This window comes from Athene noctua, chromosome 13, assembly GCF_965140245.1.
Source record: "Athene noctua chromosome 13, bAthNoc1.hap1.1, whole genome shotgun sequence".
NCBI lineage: Eukaryota > Metazoa > Chordata > Aves > Strigiformes > Strigidae > Athene > Athene noctua.
This window is the reverse complement of record NC_134049.1, coordinates 7519520-7543871: the sequence shown is the minus strand read 5'-3', so window position 1 is coordinate 7543871 and position 24352 is coordinate 7519520. Positions and strand designations below refer to the sequence as shown.

Sequence of the window (24352 nt, the reverse complement as noted above, 5' to 3'; positions counted from 1 at the left end):
GAAATGGCTCGTAATTCAATGTTTATTAAAATATTCCTAATGGGAGAGACACCCAAACAGACATGAAACTCCATGGTTTCCCTCTGAGGTTGGCACTGAGATTTTATTCCCAGGCCTAGCAGAAACTGAGATATGTCCATTTGATCCTGTTCAGCCCTACAGCTGCAAACTCAAGCCTCCATGATTCTCTACTAATGTGTTCCAGCCCTCATTTTCTGCCAGTATAGGTGTCTCTATTAATAAAGATTTCACAAAGAAAAGATTTTGTGATGTGTCATGTTGAAATGAATGAGTGCATAGAGGTTAATTTTTTCATAAATGAAAGGCTAATGCTGGGCTGTACAGGATGAGGTTTATTTTTGGCCTTTTCTTGTGCCAGTGAGGATATTTAATGGACTCTTCTGCAAGGTCGATAGGCATACACTCTGAATGTTCCCTGTCAGCTGGGATCTTTCTAGATCACAGGAGTTAAACAGCCAGTATTTGGACAGGTGACCTCAAAGGAAACACCAGTGATTCAGTAGGTGTAGTTCTTCTGAGTCAGTGCTGAAATGTGACGCCAAACGATGCTGTGTTGCCAGAGGACATGTTTTTTATTTGAAATACTAAAAATAACTTGAGCATTTGTAGCTCTTTAAAATCTCATTATATTATCCTGGATGATAATCCAGTTAGGATTTATTTAGTTGGCCTCCCTATATTGCTTCTGCCATTCAATGTCAGGAGGATGCTCCTTGCCTTTCCTAAAGCTCTCAGAAGTAGCAGGTTGCTCTGACTAAATGAGGGATCCCAAGTGGGTATTTTTAGGGTGAAGTTAAGATGGCCAGAATCATATCCTGTGGATTTCTTATATCAGTTCAGGATCCATTTGCTATGTATGCTGTCAATGCAAGAGTACTAGACCAAAGCATTATAACCTTTGTTTTTTCTACCATATAGAGGCCAGATTTCCCTTCAGAGCATTTTAAATTATACAGAATGCATCCAGTCCTGAGACTGGCCCAAGACCCAGTGCTGGCTTGGATGAAGGATGCTGGTGAGAAGCAGGTCCTGCTCTGAGGCGAAGGCTTAGTGGATGTGATGGTCTCTCTTGAGTAAATACATAATAAGTATGAAGATCTGTTGGAAAATTGTCTTTCTGCTCCACAGGGAAGACTGAATCACAAGAGAAAGAATGGGAGAGCAATATAATAAGTGATCTATAAAAACACTTCAATCTGTTGTACATAGCAGATCATCTTATTTGTTTGTCTCACAGACTCATTTCCTGAAGCAAGAGGCACTTTGAGACAGCATCCTTCCCCAAGGACTGGCTTTCACTGCCAGCCACATGTAGGAGGCTTAAGGGGCAGCTGCAAGCATTGCACTGCCCCACAGCAGCATCCGCAGCGCTCAGCTCCCTGTGAACATACAGCTCTCAAATCCTTTCTCGCTGTGTTTTTTTTCTTGCAGGTAAACTATGACCACTTTACTATTAGTGTTTGTGTGTTTGCGAGTCATCACCACAGCCGTCTCGGTGGAGCTCTCAGGTACGTGTCCGGGGTGTGGGAAAGCAGGACTGAGCAACGTGCTGCACTCTGGTCCCATCTCTGAGCATGGGCAGCTGCCAGAAATAATTGTACCCAAGATCTGCTCCGCGTACACCCAGGGCTCCTCTATCTGGATGGTTGCTACCCCATAGCCTCTTACTGTTCTTGTGCTTGGGCAGCCAGGGAAATACCTCCAAGCAAAGGCAGATTTATAGAGAAATTAAGGGAATTTCAGCAGTCCCCTTTTTAAACCCTATCAGGTGTGATCTCATAGTGCGGGCAGCAGCTACACTCAGTAGAGCCCTTCATTCCCTTCATTCCCACATCCAGCACTGGTCAGGTCCTAAAACCAACCGTGACACAAGGGTCATGGTTGTAACTTCCCTTTCTGCAAGTTATTTTCAGCAGACTAGACCAAAAAGATTATGTCTGAAGATGTGGGTACAGGTTTACAAAGCAAATATAGGCATTGGAGCATATGGAAGCACTGGATATTTTGGATAAAATGTGTTATTGATGTAACCATTGCTTTGTTTGGAAACTGGCAGACAGTAGTGATGGCCTGGAAGTGAAGATACCTGAGCAGTCTCCCCTGCGTGTTGTCCTGGGAAGCTCCCTGAACATCCCCTGTTACTTCAACATCCCAGAGGAACAGGACACCAGTGCTCTGCTGACCCCACGGATCAAATGGAGCAAACTCTCAAATGGGACCGAAGTTGTCTTGCTAGTGGCCACTGGTGGAAAAATCCGGCTCAACACCGAATACAGGGAGGCGATCTCTTTGCCCAATTACCCTGCCATCCCCACTGATGCCACCTTGGAAATCAAGGCGCTGAGATCCAACCACACTGGGATTTATCGCTGTGAAGTGATGTACGGGATTGAGGACAGACAAGACACGATAGAGGTCCTAGTGAAAGGTGAGATCCTGCCCCTGCTCTTTCCTCTCAAGATCTTGCTGCCTGGCCTGGGCAGCAGGGAGGGAGAAATATATGGGCAGAGGAGATACTGCTTTCCCCATAGGCATAAACCCTTTCCGTCAGGTCACAGATAAGGCAATGGGTAGGTGAGCAGAAGCCGTGGGTCAGATGTTTATTTTAGCAGGCTAGGACCAGACTAAACAAACCAGTAAAATGACTCATGGCAGACTATATGGCAATAAAATTACTCTTCTGGCAGAAGGTGAGTTACAGAGACAGTAAGACACATCCTTGGCAGGAGGTGGTACTGGATATGCTGGGCTATTGCTCAGAGGGGTGAAGCTGGAACAGAGCCTTTATAAGACTTTTTATTTCTTCCAAACATTTTAGGAGATGGGATGCCCTCAGCTGGAGAATTGGTCTGTTCTGGAAAAACTTCCCCATCATCTTGCAAAGCCCATCCTAGTAATAGGTGGATAAAATAACAAAAGTTTCCTACAATCCTTACGTTTATTGTAGTTCTTGCTTTCAGTGTAGGACAGGGAGACAACTTTCACTACAGCAGTTAACCAGCAAGTCTCTGCTGTTCACATGCACTGGAGTACACATCTGACAGTGGAGGCTGGGAGCCCCCTCATATCCTTCCTGCTGAATTTTCATCTTGACTTAAAGCCTGCTCATGCCAGACCAGACTGTACTGATAGCCATCTTTCATCAAATAAATACGACTTAGAAATGTTAGCAGCAAATCTGAAGATTTTAAGTATATTTGCCTCTTGTTATTGTTTCCTGGGTGTCTGTACAGCGATTGACACTCTGCACCCTTGGTCCTGAGCAGGGCTTTGGGAGGTGGCAGCTTTCAAACCTGCACAGCATCACAGTCCCTGCTCTGCCCGCTGGCTGATATCTGAACTGTGCACTTAAAATGTTGCTCAGAGCTGTATCAGGAAAGTATTGAGTCCTTCTGATGGTGATATAGCTTAGTGTTCTGAGAGATGGGTTTCCTCCCACTGTTCATTCAGGTATTGTCTTTTAATGTACCATGACTTTGTTACAGCACCATGGGAGAGCAGTCACTGTCCTAGGTCACCAGTGTGCTCCACCAGGTCCTGTGAAAGAGGCCCATCAAGTCACCCTTGGCTTGAGATGCTCAAACACAGACAATCAGCATAAATAGCTCATTGTTCCTAGTTGACACGTAGCATTTGTTCTTTGAATCCGTAACTTCTTTGGAAAGAAAGGGTCTGGTTGCTCATTAGCAGACGTGTGAGTGATGACCTTTGTGTTGTGTTTTCCAGGCGTCGTATTCCACTACAGAGCAATCTCCACAAGGTACACCTTGAACTTTGAGAAAGCAAAGCAGGCCTGTATCCAGAACAGTGCTGTCATTGCTACTCCCGAGCAGCTGCAAGCTGCCTACGAGGATGGGTACGAGCAGTGTGATGCTGGCTGGCTGGCTGATCAGACTGTCAGGTAATGAATGGGAAAGGGGAAAGGAAGGCCACAGCAGGGTCATTAGGGAAGGGCTCCTGTAATGAAGCCACTGACTAAAAATGGTTGAGACACAGTTGCTGAATAGCAGCTATTGTAATTACTGGTGTGCAGAAGGGAGGTGGTGGATTGAAAGTCATTCTCTGCCAGGAGAGAGTCTATAGTAGGAAAGCAGAGTGACCACTGTCCTCCTCAGCTAGTGGTGACAGCCGAGTGGGCAATGGCCTAATCCTGATGCTTCATCCTCCCTGAACAAAACAGATGCTATGCCAAGGTGCACAAACCTGGCTCAACTGTACTGAGCTGTGCAGCCCCCATTGGGAAGACACCTTGGCCTGATGTCCTTGGTCAGTGCTCCCAGGGACCTGCTGTGCTCAGGACCATCACAAGGAGGGCAGGACAGCAGATCACCCTTCCCCTTCCCCATAACCCAGGAGAAATCATAAATCATCACACTGCACAGTGTTCCACAGCTCCCTCCCAGCCTCGCTGAGGCTGCCAGAGTCCTGCCCCCTCCACTCTTTATGCACTCTCTCTCCCCCAGGTACCCCATCCACTGGCCCCGGGAGCGCTGCTACGGCGACAAGGATGAATTTCCAGGAGTGAGGACCTACGGTGTCCGTGAGCCAGATGAAACCTATGATGTTTACTGCTATGCAGAGCAAATGCAAGGTGATTTGGGGCTTTTATTGTTACTAGATGCAGAAGCAGCCAAAGCTCTGATCATGCTTAGACTGGACAACAGTAAATAGAAAGGCAAAGGGCCTACAGGCAAGGCAAGTTAAAGATGGAAAAGCACATATCCCAGCAAGGCCAGATGTTCTCTACAGTCTCTTTGTTAGACCTTGGACAACTTTAATGTCAAATGACTAATGCAGTACAGGGTGGAGTCCGTCTAACATCCACCAGAGTCCATGCCATCCTGCATGTCTCTGGTCATCCATGTGAGGGTGCAACATTCAGAGGTGTCCATCACCCATGCCTGTGACAGGGATCCATTGAATTATTTAGCACATCAGAACTGAAATTGTCCTTTGTCTTCCTCTTGCCCCATGGCTCAGAACTGGTTTGATACATTTTACTCGAGTCTGTATTCAGAAACACTCCTTTTCTTCTGGTCTTTATATAGAGTCACCAACGTGGAGTTGCAGTTCAGCTGTAATACACAGGATTTTTCATCTTATCTAGATTCTCAGGAGTGGGAAGGGGAAACAAAGGGAATAGGGATTAAATTCTACAGCTAATTCTTGTACTAACGGGCGGTGTGATTGCAGGTAAAGTCTTCTATGCCACCGCCCCCGAGAAGTTCACCTTCCAAGAAGCTTTTGACAAATGCCGCAGTCTGGGAGCCCGTTTGGCCACCACAGGAGAGCTGTACTTGGCCTGGAAGGACGGCATGGATATGTGCAGCGCAGGCTGGCTGGCCGATCGTAGCGTCCGTTACCCCATTTCCAGAGCACGGCCCAACTGTGGGGGAAACCTGGTGGGCGTGCGGACTGTGTACCTCTACGTCAACCAAACGGGGTACCCTCACCCCCATTCTCGCTATGATGCCATCTGCTACAGTGGTGAGTACATCAGGGCTGTGGGTCTAAGCAACGTGACTCTACACATCAGCAAGCAGGAGCTCCCTGGTCAGAGCTAACCTCTTGCTTCTTTAATATTTATTTTTAAAAAGCAGGAGGAAAGCAGGTTTGCAAAGGACTTAGTCCCCCGTTCATGTTCAGGTAGGAAGCAGATCCAGAAAGTGAGTGCATGGATGCCTGATCTGTACAGGGAGGGCTCTGAGGAGGTGGATGTAACACAGCCCTCTTTTCTCTAGTCCTCCCACACCTTCCAGCTTTGGCAGCTCTCCTGGAGACATGAAGCAGAGCTCAGGTGCTTCATGTACAAGGCTTTGAATGCTGGAGGTGGAAGAGAAGGAAAAAGAGAACAGATCTGACCCTGAAGATGTGTATAGTGCTACAGACACTATAGATGTGATGTGGTACAGACACGTGCCTGATGTTCCACGCTGGGATAAATCAGAAACTGCAGCAGTCTCTGGCAATCAGAAATGGGACAGAATTGCACCTAGGAAGTTGAGAGCATCCCAGCTACTTCCCTTTTCTTCTAACTGCACACTTCTCCCTGCAGCAAGAAGGGCACAAAGCACAGTAGTATATGGTCTGCTCAGGGCAACCAGAGGCTAACATTCAAATAAGACTGCCATCTTAAAAAATATAATAATATTTTAAAATATGTTTTAAAATCCCTTTGATACAGACTTATTGTGCCCAGATGCATGCATGATCAGCGTGTCAGGAGTCCCTGCAAAACCTCCCAGACCCCTTGGAGGTATTCAGTGACATGGCAAGGCTAAAGATTGATCCACCAAGCTATAGCCGTCTGGTTATCTCAGGGTATGCATCTGAAACTGCTGAGTACAGTCAGTCCTTGTCTGAGCATCTCTAATTCTCTGAATCTCTTGAGGTCTGAGAGTTACTGGATAAAATGAACTAGCAGGAAAATGGAATTGGAAATAAATAGAGCAGGGAAAGCAGTATTAGGGGAAAAGTCTGACAGTGTCTCTCATTATCTCTCCCTCCTCAGCTGAGACACGCCTCGCTGCCTATCCAAGATGTTCCATCCCCCTCTCACCTGCTCAGTTCTGTTTTATGCTGCTCTTTAAACCACAGTCCTTGCTGTAGTCTGACCTGCTCACTGGCACGTTGAGCATGTTCTCCTACACCCAAGGGATGTGACTTGAGCAGAAAAGTGATTTGGGAGGGGAAAGGTGGGAGATGTTTGAGTGTATTTGGTACAGCAAGTGGTCTTGGCTGTCCTGGTGTTGGGGTTAGCATGTCTTTATGTGATGAACTCTTAAGTCATCACCTAGGCAGAGCAGGTGGGGATCGTGATCCTGGTGACACTTCATGCCCTGAGTGTGAGGATCCAGTTGTCTTTCTCCCACAGCTCAGACCTGCTGTGGAGGTTATCCAAGCTCCCCTTCGGCCACCTTAAATTCCGTATAGCAGGCACTAGAGGTCAGTGCAGACTTGGATATGGGCAAGGTGTTCCCGGGAAAGAGAGCACGGAAAGTCACCTCTGATATACCAGCTGTGGAGCATGTGGTGGCTTATTGCATCTAACTCATGAATATGCCCTCCATGCTAAGGTGTGTAGAGAGCCATAGTGGAGGAAGGAAAACCATTTATTTCACCAGTCATGATTTTTCTGCTCCTCTCAGAGCCAGCAAACATCCAGTTTCTTCTCAGAGGCCGCACCAGCACAGTACACCTTGCTAGACTGACCATGTCCTCTCTGATTGCTTCTTTGACTCCTGATGTAGGGGACGACATTGAGACTCAGGTCCCAGGGCGGTTAATCGACGAGGTGGGAAGGGAGCTGGGCAGTGCTTTCACTGTCCAGACCGTCACCCAGACTGAAGTGGAGCTACCTCTGCCACGCAACGCCACAGAGGAGGAGGCCCGCGGCAGCATCGCCACCCTGGAGCCCATTGAGATCACACCCACCGCCACCGAGCTGTACGAGGGCTTCACTGTCCTGCCCGATCTCTTCACCACCGGTGTCACAGTAGAGACAGCAACCCCAGAGGAGGAGAATGTGACTAGGGGGGATGTCACAGGGGTGTGGGCTGTACCAGAAGAGGTCACCACCATAGCTTTAGGCACTGCCATCACCACTGAAACGCCAGAGGTGAGCTCGGTGGAAGAAGTCGTGGGGGTGACTGCCACGCCAGGACTAGACTCTGCTTCAGCATTCACAGTGGAAGATCAGCTCGTGCGAGTGACAGCAGCCCCCGGTGTTGGTCTCCTCCCTGAGCAGCCTGTCTCACCCACTGGTAAGTCACCAGGACTCCGAGAAGCCTGAAGATCAGTTTCTCCTAGAGGTAACCAACCATTCAGCTGAAAACTGCCTGAGCTTCTGCCATCACAGAGGGCATCCAGATTCCTAGAGGTGTGCAAGCCTGTTTGGGGACAGGGACAGGCTGAGTGCCTCCACTACAGTAGGACAGGAGGGGTGAGGAGGAGGCTGTGGGCCACCCCATCGTGTGTTGAAAAGGGTTCAGCTGTTTGATGCCTGAGGCTGCAGAGGTCACACTCTGCACTCCCACCTGCATCCACCTCCAGGAAAGGGGAAAGTCAGTACAGGACGATCCTAGAGGAGGGCTAAAGAGATCCTCAGAACATCACTCTTAGTGGCAGCAGAGCTCAATGAATGAGGCATCTCCATCAAAGTGGGTTTGACAGTCACTGGTCCTTGCACTGTTGTTGGGAACACCCTTTCTGGTCACCAGTCTCAGTGGAGGAGGGGTCCTGTCTCACCACAGCTTCTCGTTCCCCAGGTGTGGTATTTCACTACCGCGCTGCCACCAGCAGATATGCCTTCTCCTTCGTCCAAGCCCAGCAGGCCTGTTTGGAGAACAATGCAGTTATCGCCACTCCTGAACAGCTCCAGGCTGCCTACGAGGCTGGCTTTGACCAGTGCGATGCTGGCTGGCTGCGGGACCAGACAGTCAGGTAAAATCATATTGACTTGAGGAAGACACCTCTCAAAATGACTCTTCAGCCGTGAAACTGAGGTTTTATTCTGGTCTGTCCTGATGCTCTGCTCATCAGTATCTAAAGCTTTCCTGACCTAAGGTTGTCTCCAGGCCATGGTATCTAGTGGTCAATAGACCTGTTCTTCTCAACCTGTCCTACCTGTTTCCTAACCTGTGTATGCATCCTGCAGCAATGAGCTCCCCTGACATGTAGGAAAAGCGGAGGGAAGTTTGTATTCATTGTCCCAAGCTGTAAGTGGACTTGTTTCTGAGTCATGCTGGGGGCTTTGAACACCTCTAACGGTGAAGTGTTCATGTCCTCCACACAAGTACACTGAAGTTCTTCAGTCCAGGGTACAGAAGGCTGACCTTGGGTTACCTTCTCTCTTCTTCTTTTGGTAGGTATCCCATTGTGAATCCCCGAAATAACTGTGTAGGAGACAAAGAGAGATCTCCAGGCGTGCGGTCCTACGGTATGCGCCCGGCCTCAGAGACCTACGATGTGTACTGCTACATTGACAGGCTCAAGGGTACGTTCTCCCCCTTCCTCTGGGCACGGCTGTGGAGCAAAACTGTGCTTCACACCTCCACATCTGCGTGTGTATGGGTGGGACGCAGGGACTCACACCTGTTTTCTCTCTCATCACTCAGGTGAGGTGTTCTTTGCAAGCCAGCCAGAGCAGTTCACCTTCCCAGAAGCTCAGCAGTACTGTGAGAGCCAAAATGCCACGCTGGCCTCTGTTGGCCAACTCCACGCTGCCTGGAAGCAGGGCCTGGACAGATGCTATGCTGGCTGGTTGGCCGACGGCAGCCTCCGCTATCCCATCGTGACCCCCCGTCCTGCCTGCGGGGGGGACGCACCTGGTGTGAGAACTGTCTACCAGCACTACAACCAGACGGGATTTCCTGACCCGCTGTCCCGACATCATGCCTTCTGCTTCAGAGGTACCCTCCCACCCCTTACAGGGCTTGTAGACCTGTCTCACTGGGGAAGAGGATGTCACAAGGGAGGTTGGGCACATCGGGGTGCCAGTTTGGGCAAAACACTTCACCGGCATCTTGGACTTGAATTTTTTGAAACACCTTCAAATACATTTTTGTTCCAGCTCTGCCACCTGTGGAGGAGGAGGGGATCACCTCATTCTTTGAAGATGTGCTGGCAACCCAAGTGATCCCTGGAGTGGAGGGTGTACCATCTGGGGAGGAGGTGACGGTGGAGACAGAGTTTGCCACTCAACCTGAAAACCAGACAGCCTGGGGGACAGAGGTCTTTCCAACTGACATGTCGCTGCTCTCAGGTGGGTCAGAGCTTCCCCATCTCTGGGCTTGCACTTGGCTGGTGTTATAGGGTTGGGACACTCCCAAAATAAATGTGCTGTGTCCTTGCTCAAGGGGAGTCCCTCTAAATCTAGACAGTTATCACCGTATTAGCAGAGTCAAGCTGTGCACACAAGAGGAGTAATAAACACGTATATATTACTGAACTTTTGTCTAGGACTAAACTGAATGACCAGCAGACCAGCACACACAGCATTGCCAGAGCACTTTACAAAATATGTTGTTGTGTATCTGGAATGGGGAGGACAGGCTAGAAACAGATCTCAGGCCATGCCTTCCAGGGAGGACAGAGCTGCAGTGTGGTCAGAGCAGAACCAATCTTTTTCTCTTCTACATGTTATCTCTGACGAAGCGGTAGCTGGGTTTTGACACCTGGGAATTTGTCTTGCTGTTGCCATTGTCCCAAGTCAAAAGAGTATATAGTCTGTCAGTTCCCCAGAGATATTTAATTTACAGTTGTTTAAGATATAATATTTATTAACAAATTTGAAGAGACCAAATTATTTCTGCAAGCACATACAACTTTGTGCCTTTATCCCAAAGGTATCAGTTTGGAGGTATAAAGCCAATCAGGAAACTGTTAATAGTTTCTTTAAAACAATTAAAAACAATTTAGTAAAGAATTTTCCTATCCACTGTCTGTTCACTCTTTTCCAGTGAGTCCATCTGCTTTTCCTCCAGCTACTGTAATACCAGAGGAAACAAGTACTGATGCTTCCATCAGCAAAGTGCCGGGGGAGGTGACTGAGTCTGGAGAACAAGTCAGTGGTGAAGTTTCAGCATCCGGGTGGGTATCTGGAGTCCCGGATACAAGTGGAGAACCAACTTCTGGAGTATTTGAACATAGTGGAGAACACTCAGGGATTGGAGAAAGTGGATTACCATCAGTAGACCTGCATATCAGTGGTTTTCTACCTGGAGAAAGTGGGCTACCCTCAGGGGACCTGAGTGGCATGCCTTCTGGCATTGTTGACATCAGTGGCTTACCTTCTGCAGAAGAAGATGTATCAGTGTCTATTTCAAGGATACCAGAATTTAGTGGGATGCCATCTGGAGTGGAAAGCAGTGGGCTGCCTTCTGGATTAGGTGGAGAAACCTCTGGCACTGAGCTAGTCAGTGGTGTGTCATCTGGAGAGGAAAGCGGACTCACCTCTGGTTTTCCTACCATATCTCTTGTGGATACCACATTGGTGGAAGTTGTAACAACAGCACCAGAACGGCGAGAGGAGGGAAAAGGATCCATCGGAGTCAGCGGTGAAGGAGATCTGTCAGGGTTCCCATCCACTGAGTGGGACACCAGTGGTGGAGCTCAAGGGTTACCCTCAGGAGTTGAGCTCAGCGGGGAGCCCTCTGGAGGGCCTGAGCTCAGCGGGGAACCTTCTGGGGTGCCTGAGCTCAGTGGAGAGCCTTCTGGGGTGCCTGAGCTCAGCAGGGAGCCCTCTGGAGATTCTGAGCTCAGCGGGTTGCCCTCAGGACTGGATGTCAGTGGAGAACCATCTGGAACACTTGTGATCAGTGGCCTGGTGGACCTAAGTGGCCTTACTTCTGGTATCGATGGAAGTGGAGAGGCCTCGGGCATTACCTTCATAGATACCAGTTTGGAGGAAGTGACAACAACCCCCTCAATTACGGGAGCGGAAGCAAAAGAGATTTTGGAAATCAGTGGATTGCCTTCAGGAGGTGAAGATGCATCAGGCATGGTATCGGGGAGTTTAGACATCAGTGGTGAGTCTTCTGGGCATGTAGACTTTGGTGGGAGTGTTTCTGGAGTGCTCAGGATAAGCGGATATCCGAGTGGAGTGATTGACGGCAGTGGAGAAGTCTCTGGAGTTGATGTCACCAGCGTCCTACCGTCTGGAGAGGGAAGTGGACTCACCTCTGGCTTTCCCGCAGTCTCTCTTGTGGATACCACTTCAGTGGAAGTTGTAACACAGACATCTGTTGCACAAGAGGTGGGAGAAGGGCCATCTGGGATGATAGAAATCAGTGGATTTCCTTCTGGAGACAGAGGACTATCTGGAGAAGGGTCTGGAGCCATGGAGACTAGTGGGCTTCCTTCAGGGACAGGAGACTTCAGTGGAGAGCCATCTGGGATCCCATATGTGAGTGGAGACATTTCTGGAGCCACAGATCTAAGTGGACAATCTTCAGCAGTGACTGATAGTAGTGGGGAGGCTTCGGGGCTTCCAGAAGTCACTTTAGTCACTTCTGATTTAGTAGAAGTTGTGACAAGACCAACAGTGTCACAGGAACTGGGTGGGGAAACAGCTGTCACATTTCCCTACAGTTTTGGGCCAAGTGGTGAGGCCTCTGCATCTGGTGAACTGAGTGGGGAAACATCTGTATTGCCAGAAAGTAGTACAGAAACATCAACAGCTTATGAAATCAGTGGTGAAACCTCTGCATTTCCTGAAACTAGTATAGAAACATCCACAATACAAGAAATCAGTGGGGAGACATCTGCATTTCCTGAATTTAACATTGAAACATCAACAATTCAAGAAATCAGTGGGGAAACGTCTGCATTTCCTGAATTTAACATAGAAACAACCACAAGTCAAGAAGCCAGGGGTGAAACATCTGGCTACCCTGAAATTATCATAGAAACATCCACAATTCAAGAAGTAAGTGGGGAAACTTCTGCATTTCCTGAAAGTAGCACAGAAACATCCACAATGCAAGAAATCAGTGGGGAAACATCTGCACTTCCTGAAATTAGAATAGAAACATCCACGAGTCAAGACATCAGTGGGGAAACGTCTGCATTTCCTGAAATTAGAATAGAAACTTTCACAAGTCAAGAGGCCAGGGGTGAAATATCTGGCTATCCTGAAATTAGCATAGAAACATCCACAGTTCATGAAACCAGTGGAGAAACATCTGCATTCCCTGAAATCAGCATCGAAACTTCGACGGTCCACGAAATCAGTGGGGAAACGTCTGCTTTTCCTGAAATTAGCATAGAAACTTCAACAGTCCATGAAATTAGTGGAGAAAGTTCTGCATTTCCTGAAATTAGAATAGAAACATCCACAAATCAAGAAGCCAGGGGTGAAACATCTGCCTATCCTGAAATTAGCATAGAAACATCCACAGTCCATGAAACCAGTGGGGAAACATCTGCATTCCCTGAAATCAGCATCGAAACTTCGACGGTCCACGAAATCAGTGGGGAAACGTCTGCCTTTCCTGAAATTAGCATAGAAACTTCAACGGTCCACGAAATCAGTGGGGAAACATCTGCCTATCCTGAAATAAGAATAGAAACATCAACAAGTCAAGAAGCCCGAGGTGAAACATCTGTCTTCCCTGAGATTAGCATAGAAACTTCTACACTTCATGAAATCAGTGGGGAAACATCTGCAGTCCCTGAGATTAGCATAGAAACACCAACAAGTCAAGAAGCCAGGGGTGAAACATCTGCCTATCCTGAAATTATCCTAGAAACATCCACAGTTCAAGAAGTAAGTGGGGAAACCTCTGCATTTCCTGAAATGAGAATAGAAACATCCACAAGTCAAGAAGCCCGGGGTGAAACATCTGCATTTCCTGAGATTAGCATAGAAACATCCCCAGTCCATGAAACCAGTGAGGAAACATCTGCATTTCCCAAAATCAGCATGGAAACATCCCCAGTCCACGAAACCAGTGAAGCATCCACATTGCCTGCTGTTAACATCGAAACAGCCGGCACATCTTTGGCCAGTGGTGAGCCCTCTGGTGCTCCCGAGGCAAAGGAAATTCCTGAGGCAACATCTGGAGCTGTGATACACTCAATCGTAGGCATTTCAGGAGAAACCTCTGCCCCAGATGTTGTGGTTAGTACCAGTACTCCAGATGCAGAACCACCACAGAGACCCAGGAACCCTGAAGAGGCTCAGCTTGAAATAGAGCCCTCCCCTCCCGCAGTGTCAGGACAAGAGACGGAGACAGCTGTTGTTCTAGACAATCCCCATCTGCTGGCCACCGCTACTGCTGCCCTGCCTCAAGTCTCACAAGAAGCAATAGATGCATTAGGACCCACTACAGAAGGTACCGTGTCTTCTCATATGGCAGGGAGGGAGGGGGCATAGCTGTCACTTTTTTGCTTCTCCTACAGCAGAGAACATTAACACAGAAGCAGACTTGAGCAGAACATTATTGTGATGGGAAGCTATAAACGTGTGGGTTTTTTCACAGGTTGTGTTCAATAGCTTCCGTCTTAACAGATGATAGTCTGTGTTTGGACAGGTAATGCAATTATCCAGCCACCATAACTGCATCCTCAGAAGCCTCCAGGACCTCCCTTCTGCCTTCCCATGGCAATTGCATGCCCCTGGGGAGAGCAGATGACCAGTTCAAGGGAAGCACCAGGAGATGCATACCTGGCCTTCCCCCACTGCACCATAGCAGTAGGTATCAGTCACTCTGAACTGCTGTTCCTGGTGGCCCCAGCTGCACCCCAGCCACGATGACCAGGCCAGTGGAACGGGCACCTGCCAGGAACACGTTGGAGGCATCATCTGCCTGTGTCCCCCAGAGTACCCAGGTCATCAATGGGATATAGGCGAGCTCTCCTCTCTGTGCTGCTGGAGGTGGGGACTCGTCAAAGAGTATTCTGTTAATGGTCATTGAGAGCTGCTGTGACCGGGTCCCTGGGTGTGATATAGCTGGGGAAGGCACTAGGGCATTCACGTCCCCTCTGAAATTTCTCTAAGGCATTGCTATAATCCAGAGAAAACAACATTTTTTTCTTCTCATGTGAAAACAAGAGCAAAGACGGCTCCACCCAACAGAGACTTCCGCTCTGACTGGTGGATACAGATGAGAAGTTGGATAAGACGGGCTGCAAGTCTCTGTCCTGTTTTGTTTCTCTTTCCATTGACCTGCTGCCCATATCCCTGAGTGTTTCATAGCACTTGCTCCGGAGTGGGAGGCTGGTCATCAGCAGCTTTGCATTGCCAAGGGGTAAGAAGCAAAGCAAGCCAGCTGGGGACAAAAATGTCTGTCTTCAGCATCATCTGCACTGAGTGCAATGTTTTCTTTGAGCAAAGTGCTCCAATCCCTTTGGCACAGAGCATGGCTGCCCTCTAGTCTGTGTCTTAAGCTGCTCTTTGCAGTTAGAATGGGTTAAATGTGTGAGACAATGCTCAGAGCATCGCTGCTTTTTGTCAACTCTGCTGATAAATGCCCTTCCTTCCATCCTGCCCCTTTTTGGCATTTTAGCTCTCTGTGTTTGGTAGGATCCCTTGCTGCGAAGTATAAACAGAGACAATATCTAAATCTGAGTAACCATTTCTGATGCAAACACCCTGATAGCTTTCTGACAAGCATCCTCCAAGCGGTGTTCAGGTACCATGGAGGCATTAGGATACTGCAGTGAGAAGAAAATGAGATGGGATGCGGTTCTGCTTGCTGGTGGCTGCTTCTTGGCCAAAGGAGGAGACCAGTGCTGGTAACACAGGATGTCCCACGACATACCTGGTTTCACTTTGCTGCAGTCAGGAGCAGGCTCCTGGTGACAGGCATCATTGAAAACCATCAATATTTGTGCTGTTGTACAAAGGTCTTACATATGCTCAGTTCTCCATGGGCCACACGTTCATGTAGGACATATTGTTTAAGTGTGGTAAAAAAATGTATGTGCAAAGAGATTTGCTCAGTTTCTTCTAGCAAATGTAATATTAATTCCAGTCCCTTCCCACACTACCTCCTGAACTGCTTCTTTTTGGTTAATTTACACCATTCAGCATAGGTAGCTCTGGACTCCATAAGTGTCTGTAAGTGCAGGGCTTTGTGAAGCTCAGCCTGGTTTCTAACATCATTTCCATCTCCAAAGTGTTTCGGATGAGTCACTGCCTTTCCCTCTGCGTCATTTCTCTCCCTCAGAGAAAACAGGTAATCACAAACCTTTGTTCAGACCTGCTTATAATACATTCGAGGTCCTGTCTGTCTCTGCTGAGCAGCTGCACAGTGGATGCTGCCGGAGAGGGCGAGGGCACATCAGCAGGGCCATTCCCACAGCACTGGTCCAGGCTGGCACGGCGTCTGGGGCTTGGCAGAGTGCTGCAGGAGTTAGCACCCAACAGCCCTCCGTGCACAGCCTATGGGCTCTGCTTTTGGGCCATGCCCACCGCCATGTCCAAGCCTGGAGACAAAAACAAGCCAGCAAAGGCAGGGTTGAGGGGAAGGAAGGAAACTAGCCGGTGAGGCTCAGTTAAAATAAATTTTTTTTTAAAAATCTAAAAAAAATATTGGCCCCAAAGTATGGTTTTATTTCATTGCTTTTTCTTTTTATAAATTACCCACAAGGCGATTGCCAGATTCTTCGGAGCATTTGTTAGCCAACATTCTTGTGAAGTATTTTGAAAGAAAACCATGTGTTTAGCAGCTCATGTGTGAAGAAGCTTAAAAAATGTTCTGAAATTGGAACATGTGTATTTGCAAGTCATAGAGATGACGATGTAGCAGCTGGGGTTTCTTAGCAGGTGACAGGGAATGGTAAGCAACAACTGCATGAAGTTTAATTGTAGACTCTTTATAAACTAAAGATGGGCTGGAGTACACATGCATGGCTGGTGCTCCCAGCAGGGAAGATATTCTACGGTAAAACTTGTCTTTTTATTGGTAAGAGTCTTTACTGCAGTGTCCCTATAGTGTTGAACGCAATCCTCTTCAGAGTTTGAAGGAAGCAGAATCCAGGTGGAAAGAAAGTGTATTGACCATGAACTGGCAATGCCCCAGCAACAAGTAAACTTCTTCTAGAGAATTAGAGCAAAGTGATGACAAAGGAACTGAAAATGAGGAAAAATAATCACAGATTTCCTTTTCTCAAATGTTACTCCTTACAGTGCTCTGCGGACTGTGAAAATAGAAAGTCTACAAGGAAGAACCACAGGCTGAAACCCAAAATGCTTTTTCCCATGTTGTGGCTGCCTTTTTACCTGAAGCTTCCCAGTCTTGAAATTTAGCTCTTGCAAAATGATCGGTGCCTTGTGCAGTGCTCAGAGTGCATAGTATGTAATGGATACCCATTAAGTGCAATTGATTTTGACTAACATTAAAGCATGGGTGAAGCTAGTTCAGCTTACAGGAGCTTTGAGTGAGGAGCAGGGAGGCGTGTGGCTGGTGCCCTCTTGTCCTGTCGTTGAAGGGTTCCAGTATAGATCCAGCAGTCTTTTTAGTGGGATGATTTAAGAAGAATGGTATTTTTCTGCCCTGCTGTAGCCTCCACTTCTTTCTAAAAGCCAGAGCCAGAAGCACGAGAAGACTGAAGATTAACGCTTGGAGTGCCAGTATTTTTTAGTATTTTGCCAAATTGAAGGCTACACATGCACATATCTTTAGTCAGCAGTTTGATTCCTCCGTGAGGACAGGAACCCCACAAACTTGAAGGATTGTCCATAGGCTTGGCTTCTTCATCCAGAGTTTTGCCAACTCAGCGGGTCTTTTTGCTTCTGGTAACATTTGAAGACAAATAATTATTAGCTGAAAAAAGCATGCTGGCGCTTCAGTGAAAGGCTGTGGTTTGGAGCACTCTGACCAGTCAGTGACTTAAAAACTTCACTCAAGTTGGGGGAAAAAAGAGAAATGTGCTGAAATGGCAGTTATTTGTGTAAAGTTCTGCTTCTCTCTGGTGAAATGAGTTCATGAAGTCTGCTGCCTATGGCCCCGACACAGCTGAAGGTTAGAATTCAAATGTGGAAAGGTCTTGATGGGTTTTCCTCATTCTTCACACCCTGGAAGTCCAAGGGATAGCGTTTTGTTGGTCCAGAGAAGATCAACCCCAAAGAAAAAAAGTCTAGAAAACATTCACCTGATTCATAATGTTTCACCTAATGTGGAATGAAGAGTACGTTCTCAAGCAGGAGCTGGAGGTACCAGTCCTGGCTGAAAGACAAGCAAAAGCACACACCATTTGTGGCTGACCAGATGATTAGATGTCTGCTGGATATATTGTCTATTTTGCATCAGAAGTTCATTAGCTTAATTAAAATCTTTCTCTGAAGAGGCAAGTCCTGGACTAGCGCTACACAAATGTCAGTTTACTTCTACACATAATATTTTGGAGGCGGAGATGTCAAAATTTCCTGACCTCTCCTTCCATGAGAACATTGGACAAATAGAAGGTCCCAGCAGATCGACAGGTTCTCCTGGCACCGTGCTGCTCTCTAGATGAATATAGCTTTTTAAGGCTGTGGTAATATCTGTCCCTTCTGCTGCATGAAGGCTTCGGTTTAATTATTGTAGTTAATTATTTTAATGACTTAATTGCTCATTGTAAGTCATTAGCTGGCTATGTGATGTTCGATGTTAGCATTTTACTTAAAATGTGAGAGAACTGTTTTCCCCGACTCCTCCTATTCTTTTCTTGTAGGAATCACTCTACAATTGCTCCAATGTTTTTCTTTGCTGTTTGAGCTATCAGATTGGCAGTTCAAACTTCCCAGGAGTCTCTGAAAAGCAAATTTAATTTGTACCTGAGGATTTTTTTTCCTCAGTCACTAGAAGATAATTATCTAGCTGGTCTCTGAGTCCTTGTTTGGATAATTGCACTTACGATGGGTCCTATAAAGAAAGGGTGAGGAGCACAATGGAGACTGTTGGACGTCCTGAAAATGCTTTGCCTTTCTGTCTTACCTTGTCCTCACTGCAGGACTAAAACAGGAGTTTAAATCCTAGGGTGTATTTTTAAACCCGTTACAGCTTCGGGCAAACTATACAGTTTGTTCAGAGTATGGCTGATAACATTCTCTCTGTTCACAAGCTGCTGCTCCTTAGCAGATGTTTTAAGCACAAAGCCGACCTTGTTTAATGGGTATTCTTGCTCATCTTCCATACAGGCTGCCACTGAGAGAAACGCACAAACTGTATTATTTAACAAGTCTTAGCGCTGTTTCTAGAATTGTCTTCTTAGCTCGGGATGAAGGGTTTTAAAAACATTTCCTTCTCTACCACTGTTCACTTTTGCATGCCATTGGCCTTCTGAGCAAAACCAGGAGCAATCTACTTCTCTTTCATTTCTAAAGGATTTCTCTTTCCAGTTTCCATGATCGAGTACAGCAAATTGTTTTCAAAGGCATTGGGAGAATACTTATGCTGTGTTTAGTCGCACCAAAAGAAAATAGTTCTGACTAAATATAGTATGTACCTAGCAATGTAAAAGAAATCTTAGGAAGAAAATGGTGAAACAAATTCAAAGTTTGTATTGTAGCTATGTAACTCCCTCTTCTTTCTCCAACCAACAGTTTACGTCTTCAGATGCAAGACCTTGTTTAGATTGGATATTTTGTTTTAATTGTTTTATTTTAAAAAAGAAAAATCTAGAAGTTAGACCTTGGGTCCTGCGAGTAGCAAAAAATAGGAACTATTGTGACAATAGATTTGAATAATCTTTTGCAACTTCTGGACACCATTAACTGCAGTACAAATCGTCTTGTAAAGAGCTGCTAATTTTGCATTATCCTCAAGAAGTGAGTTTATAATGTGCTCTAAATGGGCTTCCTATTCAGGGCACTGCAAGGCATTTTCTCCCCTGTCATTGTTTCAGAGCTGAAGCTCTTGAACACAAGGGCTGCTTCTGTTCTGCATCCCATGCCGCATCGCTTGTCCTTTGTTAGCACTGGGTAATAATAGCAGTAGTCTTGTCTTCTTGTCGGTTGATAAGCACTTGAGCTGCATCTCAAAGCAGAGCTGACTTTTGAATGACTGCTTACCCAAGCAAATAAATAACACGGGTCTGCATAAGATCCTTGAGTGTCAAGGTGCCTGGCAGCTGGTGCTGTGGAAGTGGGTGCTCGCTTCGTGCTGAGCAGAGCTGGCACGGCTACTGTGCCACAGGCTTTTCAGCTGGCTGGAGGGGTGTACGGTGATTTACTAACCTCATCTCGCTCTAAACCCTGTGGAAGTGGACACATTTATGGTATATAAAAGGCTATGAAGAAAATAGCCAAGCATTGTGTGACAAATGGGATTTATATTTTTTTTACTGAAGTTCTCACTTCCCATAAATCCTATGGCCTAGGTAAGATATCCTAGAAACACCCACAAACCAACTCGCCAGCGTTTCCAGAGATAACATCATTGCCAGTTTTACCATTTAGAGATTACTTTTCTAAAAGACCTCCAAGACCCAGATTTTCCGGGAGGACCTGAATCAGCAACGCTTCCTCCAAGCCGACAGATACATTTGAGTTTCCTGATACCAGCTTGGTGAGGTTATTCTACATCCAGATGGAGACAGGGTCACTGGCCCAACAGCCCAACAATCTGAAGGGTGACTTTGGTATTTATGATCATCATGTGTTTAAAATGCCTTCTCTCCAGCCATTTGCAGCACCCTTCTGGGAAGAAAACGTGTCTGTGTCTCACCTGTATTTGTTGTCTGTTTTTCCAACACTACTTATAAGTACTTGGTCTCTCTGTCATATATAAAAATATATATGTATATGTATGGAGAGATATATAACATATATATTATATGCAGAGATTTGTTTTTACAGCATATATAATATGTGTATTCATATTATATACAATATCTGTAAAAGGAAATTCTGTTCCAGTGTTATTTCCCAGCTGGAAATTTGTGGCAATGACTTTCCATGCGTGTCCCTGCTCCCTCCTCCTCCAAGACCAGGAATGGCAATTAACAGCAGGTCTCCTGCATCTCAGAAGAGATCTTGGATGCACCAAGTTTTAGTTCACATGGCCAAAGACAGCTGAAGACTCATTATTCCCTGCTAAACGTTCTGCTTTAGCTCTCGTGTGTGCTTTGTTCCCATTTCTGCGGCATGCTTTCCACTTCATGGAGCCTAACGGACAAAGGAGAACATTTCCTTACTTGTTCAGCTGCAGCCCACTGGAACCAACATGAACTTCTGTTGCCACTGCTGTTGGGAAGCCCAAGGGGCCTCTAGAGCTGTAATCATCCCTCAGGATACCTCATTTTCCTTTATGCTCTCTATCTTCTAGGAACTACAAGTGTGACTAATAAGCAATAGACAGCCAAGTTCAGCTCCTCTCTTCTACTAGGCCTGTGACCTCCATTTTGTTCTGGAAAGTCTCAGAGTATTTATTGGTGTCATGGAAACAGGAATTCTCTTCATGTTGCAGTGAATAAAGAAATCCAGAAAGCATTTATGAGTGTTCAGAAGGGCAATCCAGAGGAAAACATTCCTTCTCTTGGAGAAGAATTGAAAAACTGGAGTAAGAAGTTCGTCAGCCATCTGAGGAATAATTTCATTGCTCGCAGTGATACAGCCTAGAATAAATATGACAATCTTCATGCTCCAAAGCACAAATGGATTTACCATCCAAGGTCAGAAAGAATTTTCTCCAGCACTTAGTCACATTATGGAACATGTCAGCTTTTAGTTGACATTATCAGACATTGGCCACTGAGTGACTAGACAGCCACGTGGGGTATGACACACATCTGCTCTCATATCTCTGGGGACACTGAGCAGCTGGGTCACAGTTCTGCAGGGAGACAATATCTGACCAAATATACCCAAATCAGAAGATAAACACAGACCTTGGGGAGTCACTGCTCTGGTATTTCCATACCCAGCATGTTTACCATCTTTGAATGTTCCATCGCTAATCCAGACCATCCACAAGAAGAGCATGGAGAGTTAGTCAGCACTTTTAAAGCCTTACATTTCTTCTGAGTGTGAAAGAGAGAAACGTTGTTTCACATGAAGATCTAACCAGTCATCATTTAACCTAACCTGCGTGGATGTGGTCTCACATTCTTCTTTAGTCTTCCTCCTTGTTTCTGAGTCGAATGTCTCTGAACTGTTTCCATTCTGAATGACACTTCTTCTGATTCCAAAGCTCGATAAGTAGGATTAAGGCTCAGTCTGGAGAGATACTGGGAGGAGAGCTTTTACTTCCAGCTCAAGATAGATTTTATAATATATAGATACAAACTGGCTACCTGTGGCCTTTTTCAGAGCATCTATGCTTCCCTCCTTCTGCCCCAAGATTACAGGGGATGGAAGTTCTACAAAATGATGGCAATTACTACTTGTGCTAATTAGCAAGTTGAGAAACATTAGAGAGTTGGGGAACAAACTCTTCCCATACCAAATTCTCTTTTCACCTCCAGAAAAGCAAAAAGGATCTTAATGACTGTTCTATCTAGATGGGAAATTAAGAGTAGTTTCCTCCACCAAGATGGAATTCACAGCTGGAAAAGATGTACCAGCTTCTTTCAGCCCCATCACAAACAAGAGGGCACATAGTGGGGACAGATCTGGAGAAAATGACACTGAATTTCAGTATTCTTCACCAAGGAAGAGGCACCCATAGCTAGGCCTAAGGGCCTCAGAGGGAAAATTTGAGGGTCTCTGAACCACCTTTGAGCTCCCTTCTTTTCTGCTCTGCACTTTCTTCATCTTCAGTGAGAAGAGATTTCTTGAAATCTTTCCCAGAACTTCATCTAAATCATGGTTAGGAAGAAACAAGTAGTGAGCACTGGCCACCAGGAATGTTGGTTAGGAGACAGAGATCTATTTCAGGATGTTGCTATCACTTATGAGGATTCCACACTCTTCCTCATAGACCCGTAGCGGTTGGAGACACAGACACAAGTTTGCATGTTTGATGCATCAGGCAGAGACAGCGAACAAGGAAGAGTTCCCACAGCTGTCAGAGGCACTGAGTGCTGTGTACTGGACACATCTTGATGAGCTTGTACTGATATCTTCAGAGTGGTGTTCAACCATCAAGTGACAGAAAACCAATGTCTTCCTTGTAGGGTGGGTTGGGTCTCTTGTCTTCATTCTTCCAGCAGCAGCAGTGGCAGTATGTTTTAAAATAAGACCCTAACAACTCCCAAGTTCCCCCAAAACAACTGATATTCCCTCCTAAACAAGCAAGGAAACAAATTCTGTTGGTGGAGTTGTCTGCCCAGAGCCCTAATGGAAGCCCTTGATTTCTTGCAGACACTGATGAGTGCCACTCAAGCCCCTGTCTGAATGGAGCTACCTGCGTTGATGGCATCGACTCTTTCAAATGCTTATGCCTTCCCAGCTACGGAGGGGACCTGTGTGAGATCGGTACGGCCTATCTGGCTTCAGCTAATCTTACTAACTGCTGCACTACGTTGTTCCCACCCTACACCCCAAAAAACCTGGTCCCAAGTGCTCCAATCAGTCCTGCCCTCATCTCAGTAAACTAACCTCTAACAGCAGCTTAAAGTACACTAGGGAAGAGCTTTGAGACTTTTGATTATATATTTTGATTAGTTTGTCCATCACAGCAGTGTGTCCTCTAAGATCCCTCAGCAGGAGCTTCTGGTGTCTTCTTCAACTTTCTCTTTTTAAAGTTTCTCTAGTGAGGCTTCATACGGATCGTAACAATGCCAGTCACAGAAGTCTCTGTCTCTTTGGGCCAAGGGTCTTTCTGTTCATCTGTAACAGTAGGAAAATATCTGAGTACATCTTTACCCCAGGCAAACTTTCTCTGCTACACTGGAATTTCATGGAAGGATGCTTCAACAGAGCCACAAAAAAATGACTGTGTTTCTCTCTGTGAAGATGCAGCTGAGAGAAACCTCGTTCACTCCAGGAATCTCCAACAATTTGACAGTGCCTGACATTTTTGTCATCTTTTCAACATGGCTTCCTGTGGCAAAATCAGCAGGGAATGTAGAACTTTGAGAAAGCATGAAGTGACCTATTTTTCAATCAAAATTAGGTACTCTGACCTGCACTAATACTTCCTTTTTTTTTCTACCAGAAAAGAAAGAGTTGTTTTTTTCTTAAAGCTGAGGCTCTCCTGCCTTGCTCAAACAGAAGAGAAATAAGGTTGCAGCGGCTTCTTCATCTTGGCATGAGTAATAGTAACATATATCGGATTTTCTCCTCCCTTTCCTTTGCATCTCTCTGCTTCCAATATGAGCATATGGAGTAGACCGTAAGAAGAAGGCTCAGGATCATCAGATCATCTGGGCAGGAATTGTGCTGTCTTAACATCTCTTTCTTCATGCAACCTTAACAGCCCCTGATCTGCCCATCCCTGCTACCTGTTGTTGAAGATCCCTGTAATCCAACAAGAGACTTTCTACCCTGCGGCTGCTTACAATCTGGTTTGGTTCAAGCTGGACTTAATTTCCTCTCTTCTGTGATTTATGGGCTCATGATGCCTGAGGGTTATAGTCTGGGTGATGCAAGAGGAACCCAGTGCCCTGAATCCAGTGGGAAATGTAAATTTTCATTATTCCCATGAGGCAGACCATCCTTGCTGTTGATCTCCAAGAACAGCAGGACGCTGTAGGTGAGCTCTGCCATCTGTGCACACAGCCAGTCCTTCTCCTCACCACAACAGTGTCCCTACCAGGGAAAAAGACTTTTGTCATTCTTTTCCAAGACGATTGCTGTTGTATTCCCCCCTAAGTAACAGCTATGTAGGAAAGAGTGGGCTTTCTCCCAGGAAATGTCCTGCTGACCGTCCATCACCAGGCCGTGATGACAAGGGGTTGCATTCAAACTGCTGGAAAAAATCTTAAATCTCAAAAGACAGAGCATGTTCTCTGCTCACCTTGT

The 24352-nt window shown here is 46.3% G+C and overlaps 1 protein-coding gene across 2 annotated transcripts in view; it reads left to right on the top strand.

The window, feature by feature from the left end:
* Positions 1-1459: 1459 nt before the first annotated feature.
* ACAN (aggrecan) overlaps positions 1460-24352 on the top strand; it is a 28587-nt gene continuing 5694 nt past the window's right edge. Inside the window, exons 1-15 of one of the 2 annotated variants that reach the window (XM_074916959.1) lie at positions 1460-1529; positions 2078-2449; positions 3748-3922; positions 4485-4612; positions 5215-5508; positions 7272-7784; positions 8289-8463; positions 8889-9016; positions 9138-9431; positions 9593-9784; positions 10482-12332; positions 12390-12882; positions 12943-13428; positions 13486-13856; positions 22751-22864. In XM_074916959.1, the coding sequence (XP_074773060.1) occupies positions 1460-1529; positions 2078-2449; positions 3748-3922; positions 4485-4612; positions 5215-5508; positions 7272-7784; positions 8289-8463; positions 8889-9016; positions 9138-9431; positions 9593-9784; positions 10482-12332; positions 12390-12882; positions 12943-13428; positions 13486-13856; positions 22751-22864 (5656 nt within the window). The remainder of the gene's footprint in view (positions 1530-2077; positions 2450-3747; positions 3923-4484; positions 4613-5214; positions 5509-7271; positions 7785-8288; positions 8464-8888; positions 9017-9137; positions 9432-9592; positions 9785-10481; positions 12333-12389; positions 12883-12942; positions 13429-13485; positions 13857-22750; positions 22865-24352) is intronic. The other variant, XM_074916960.1, reaches the window with a different exon arrangement.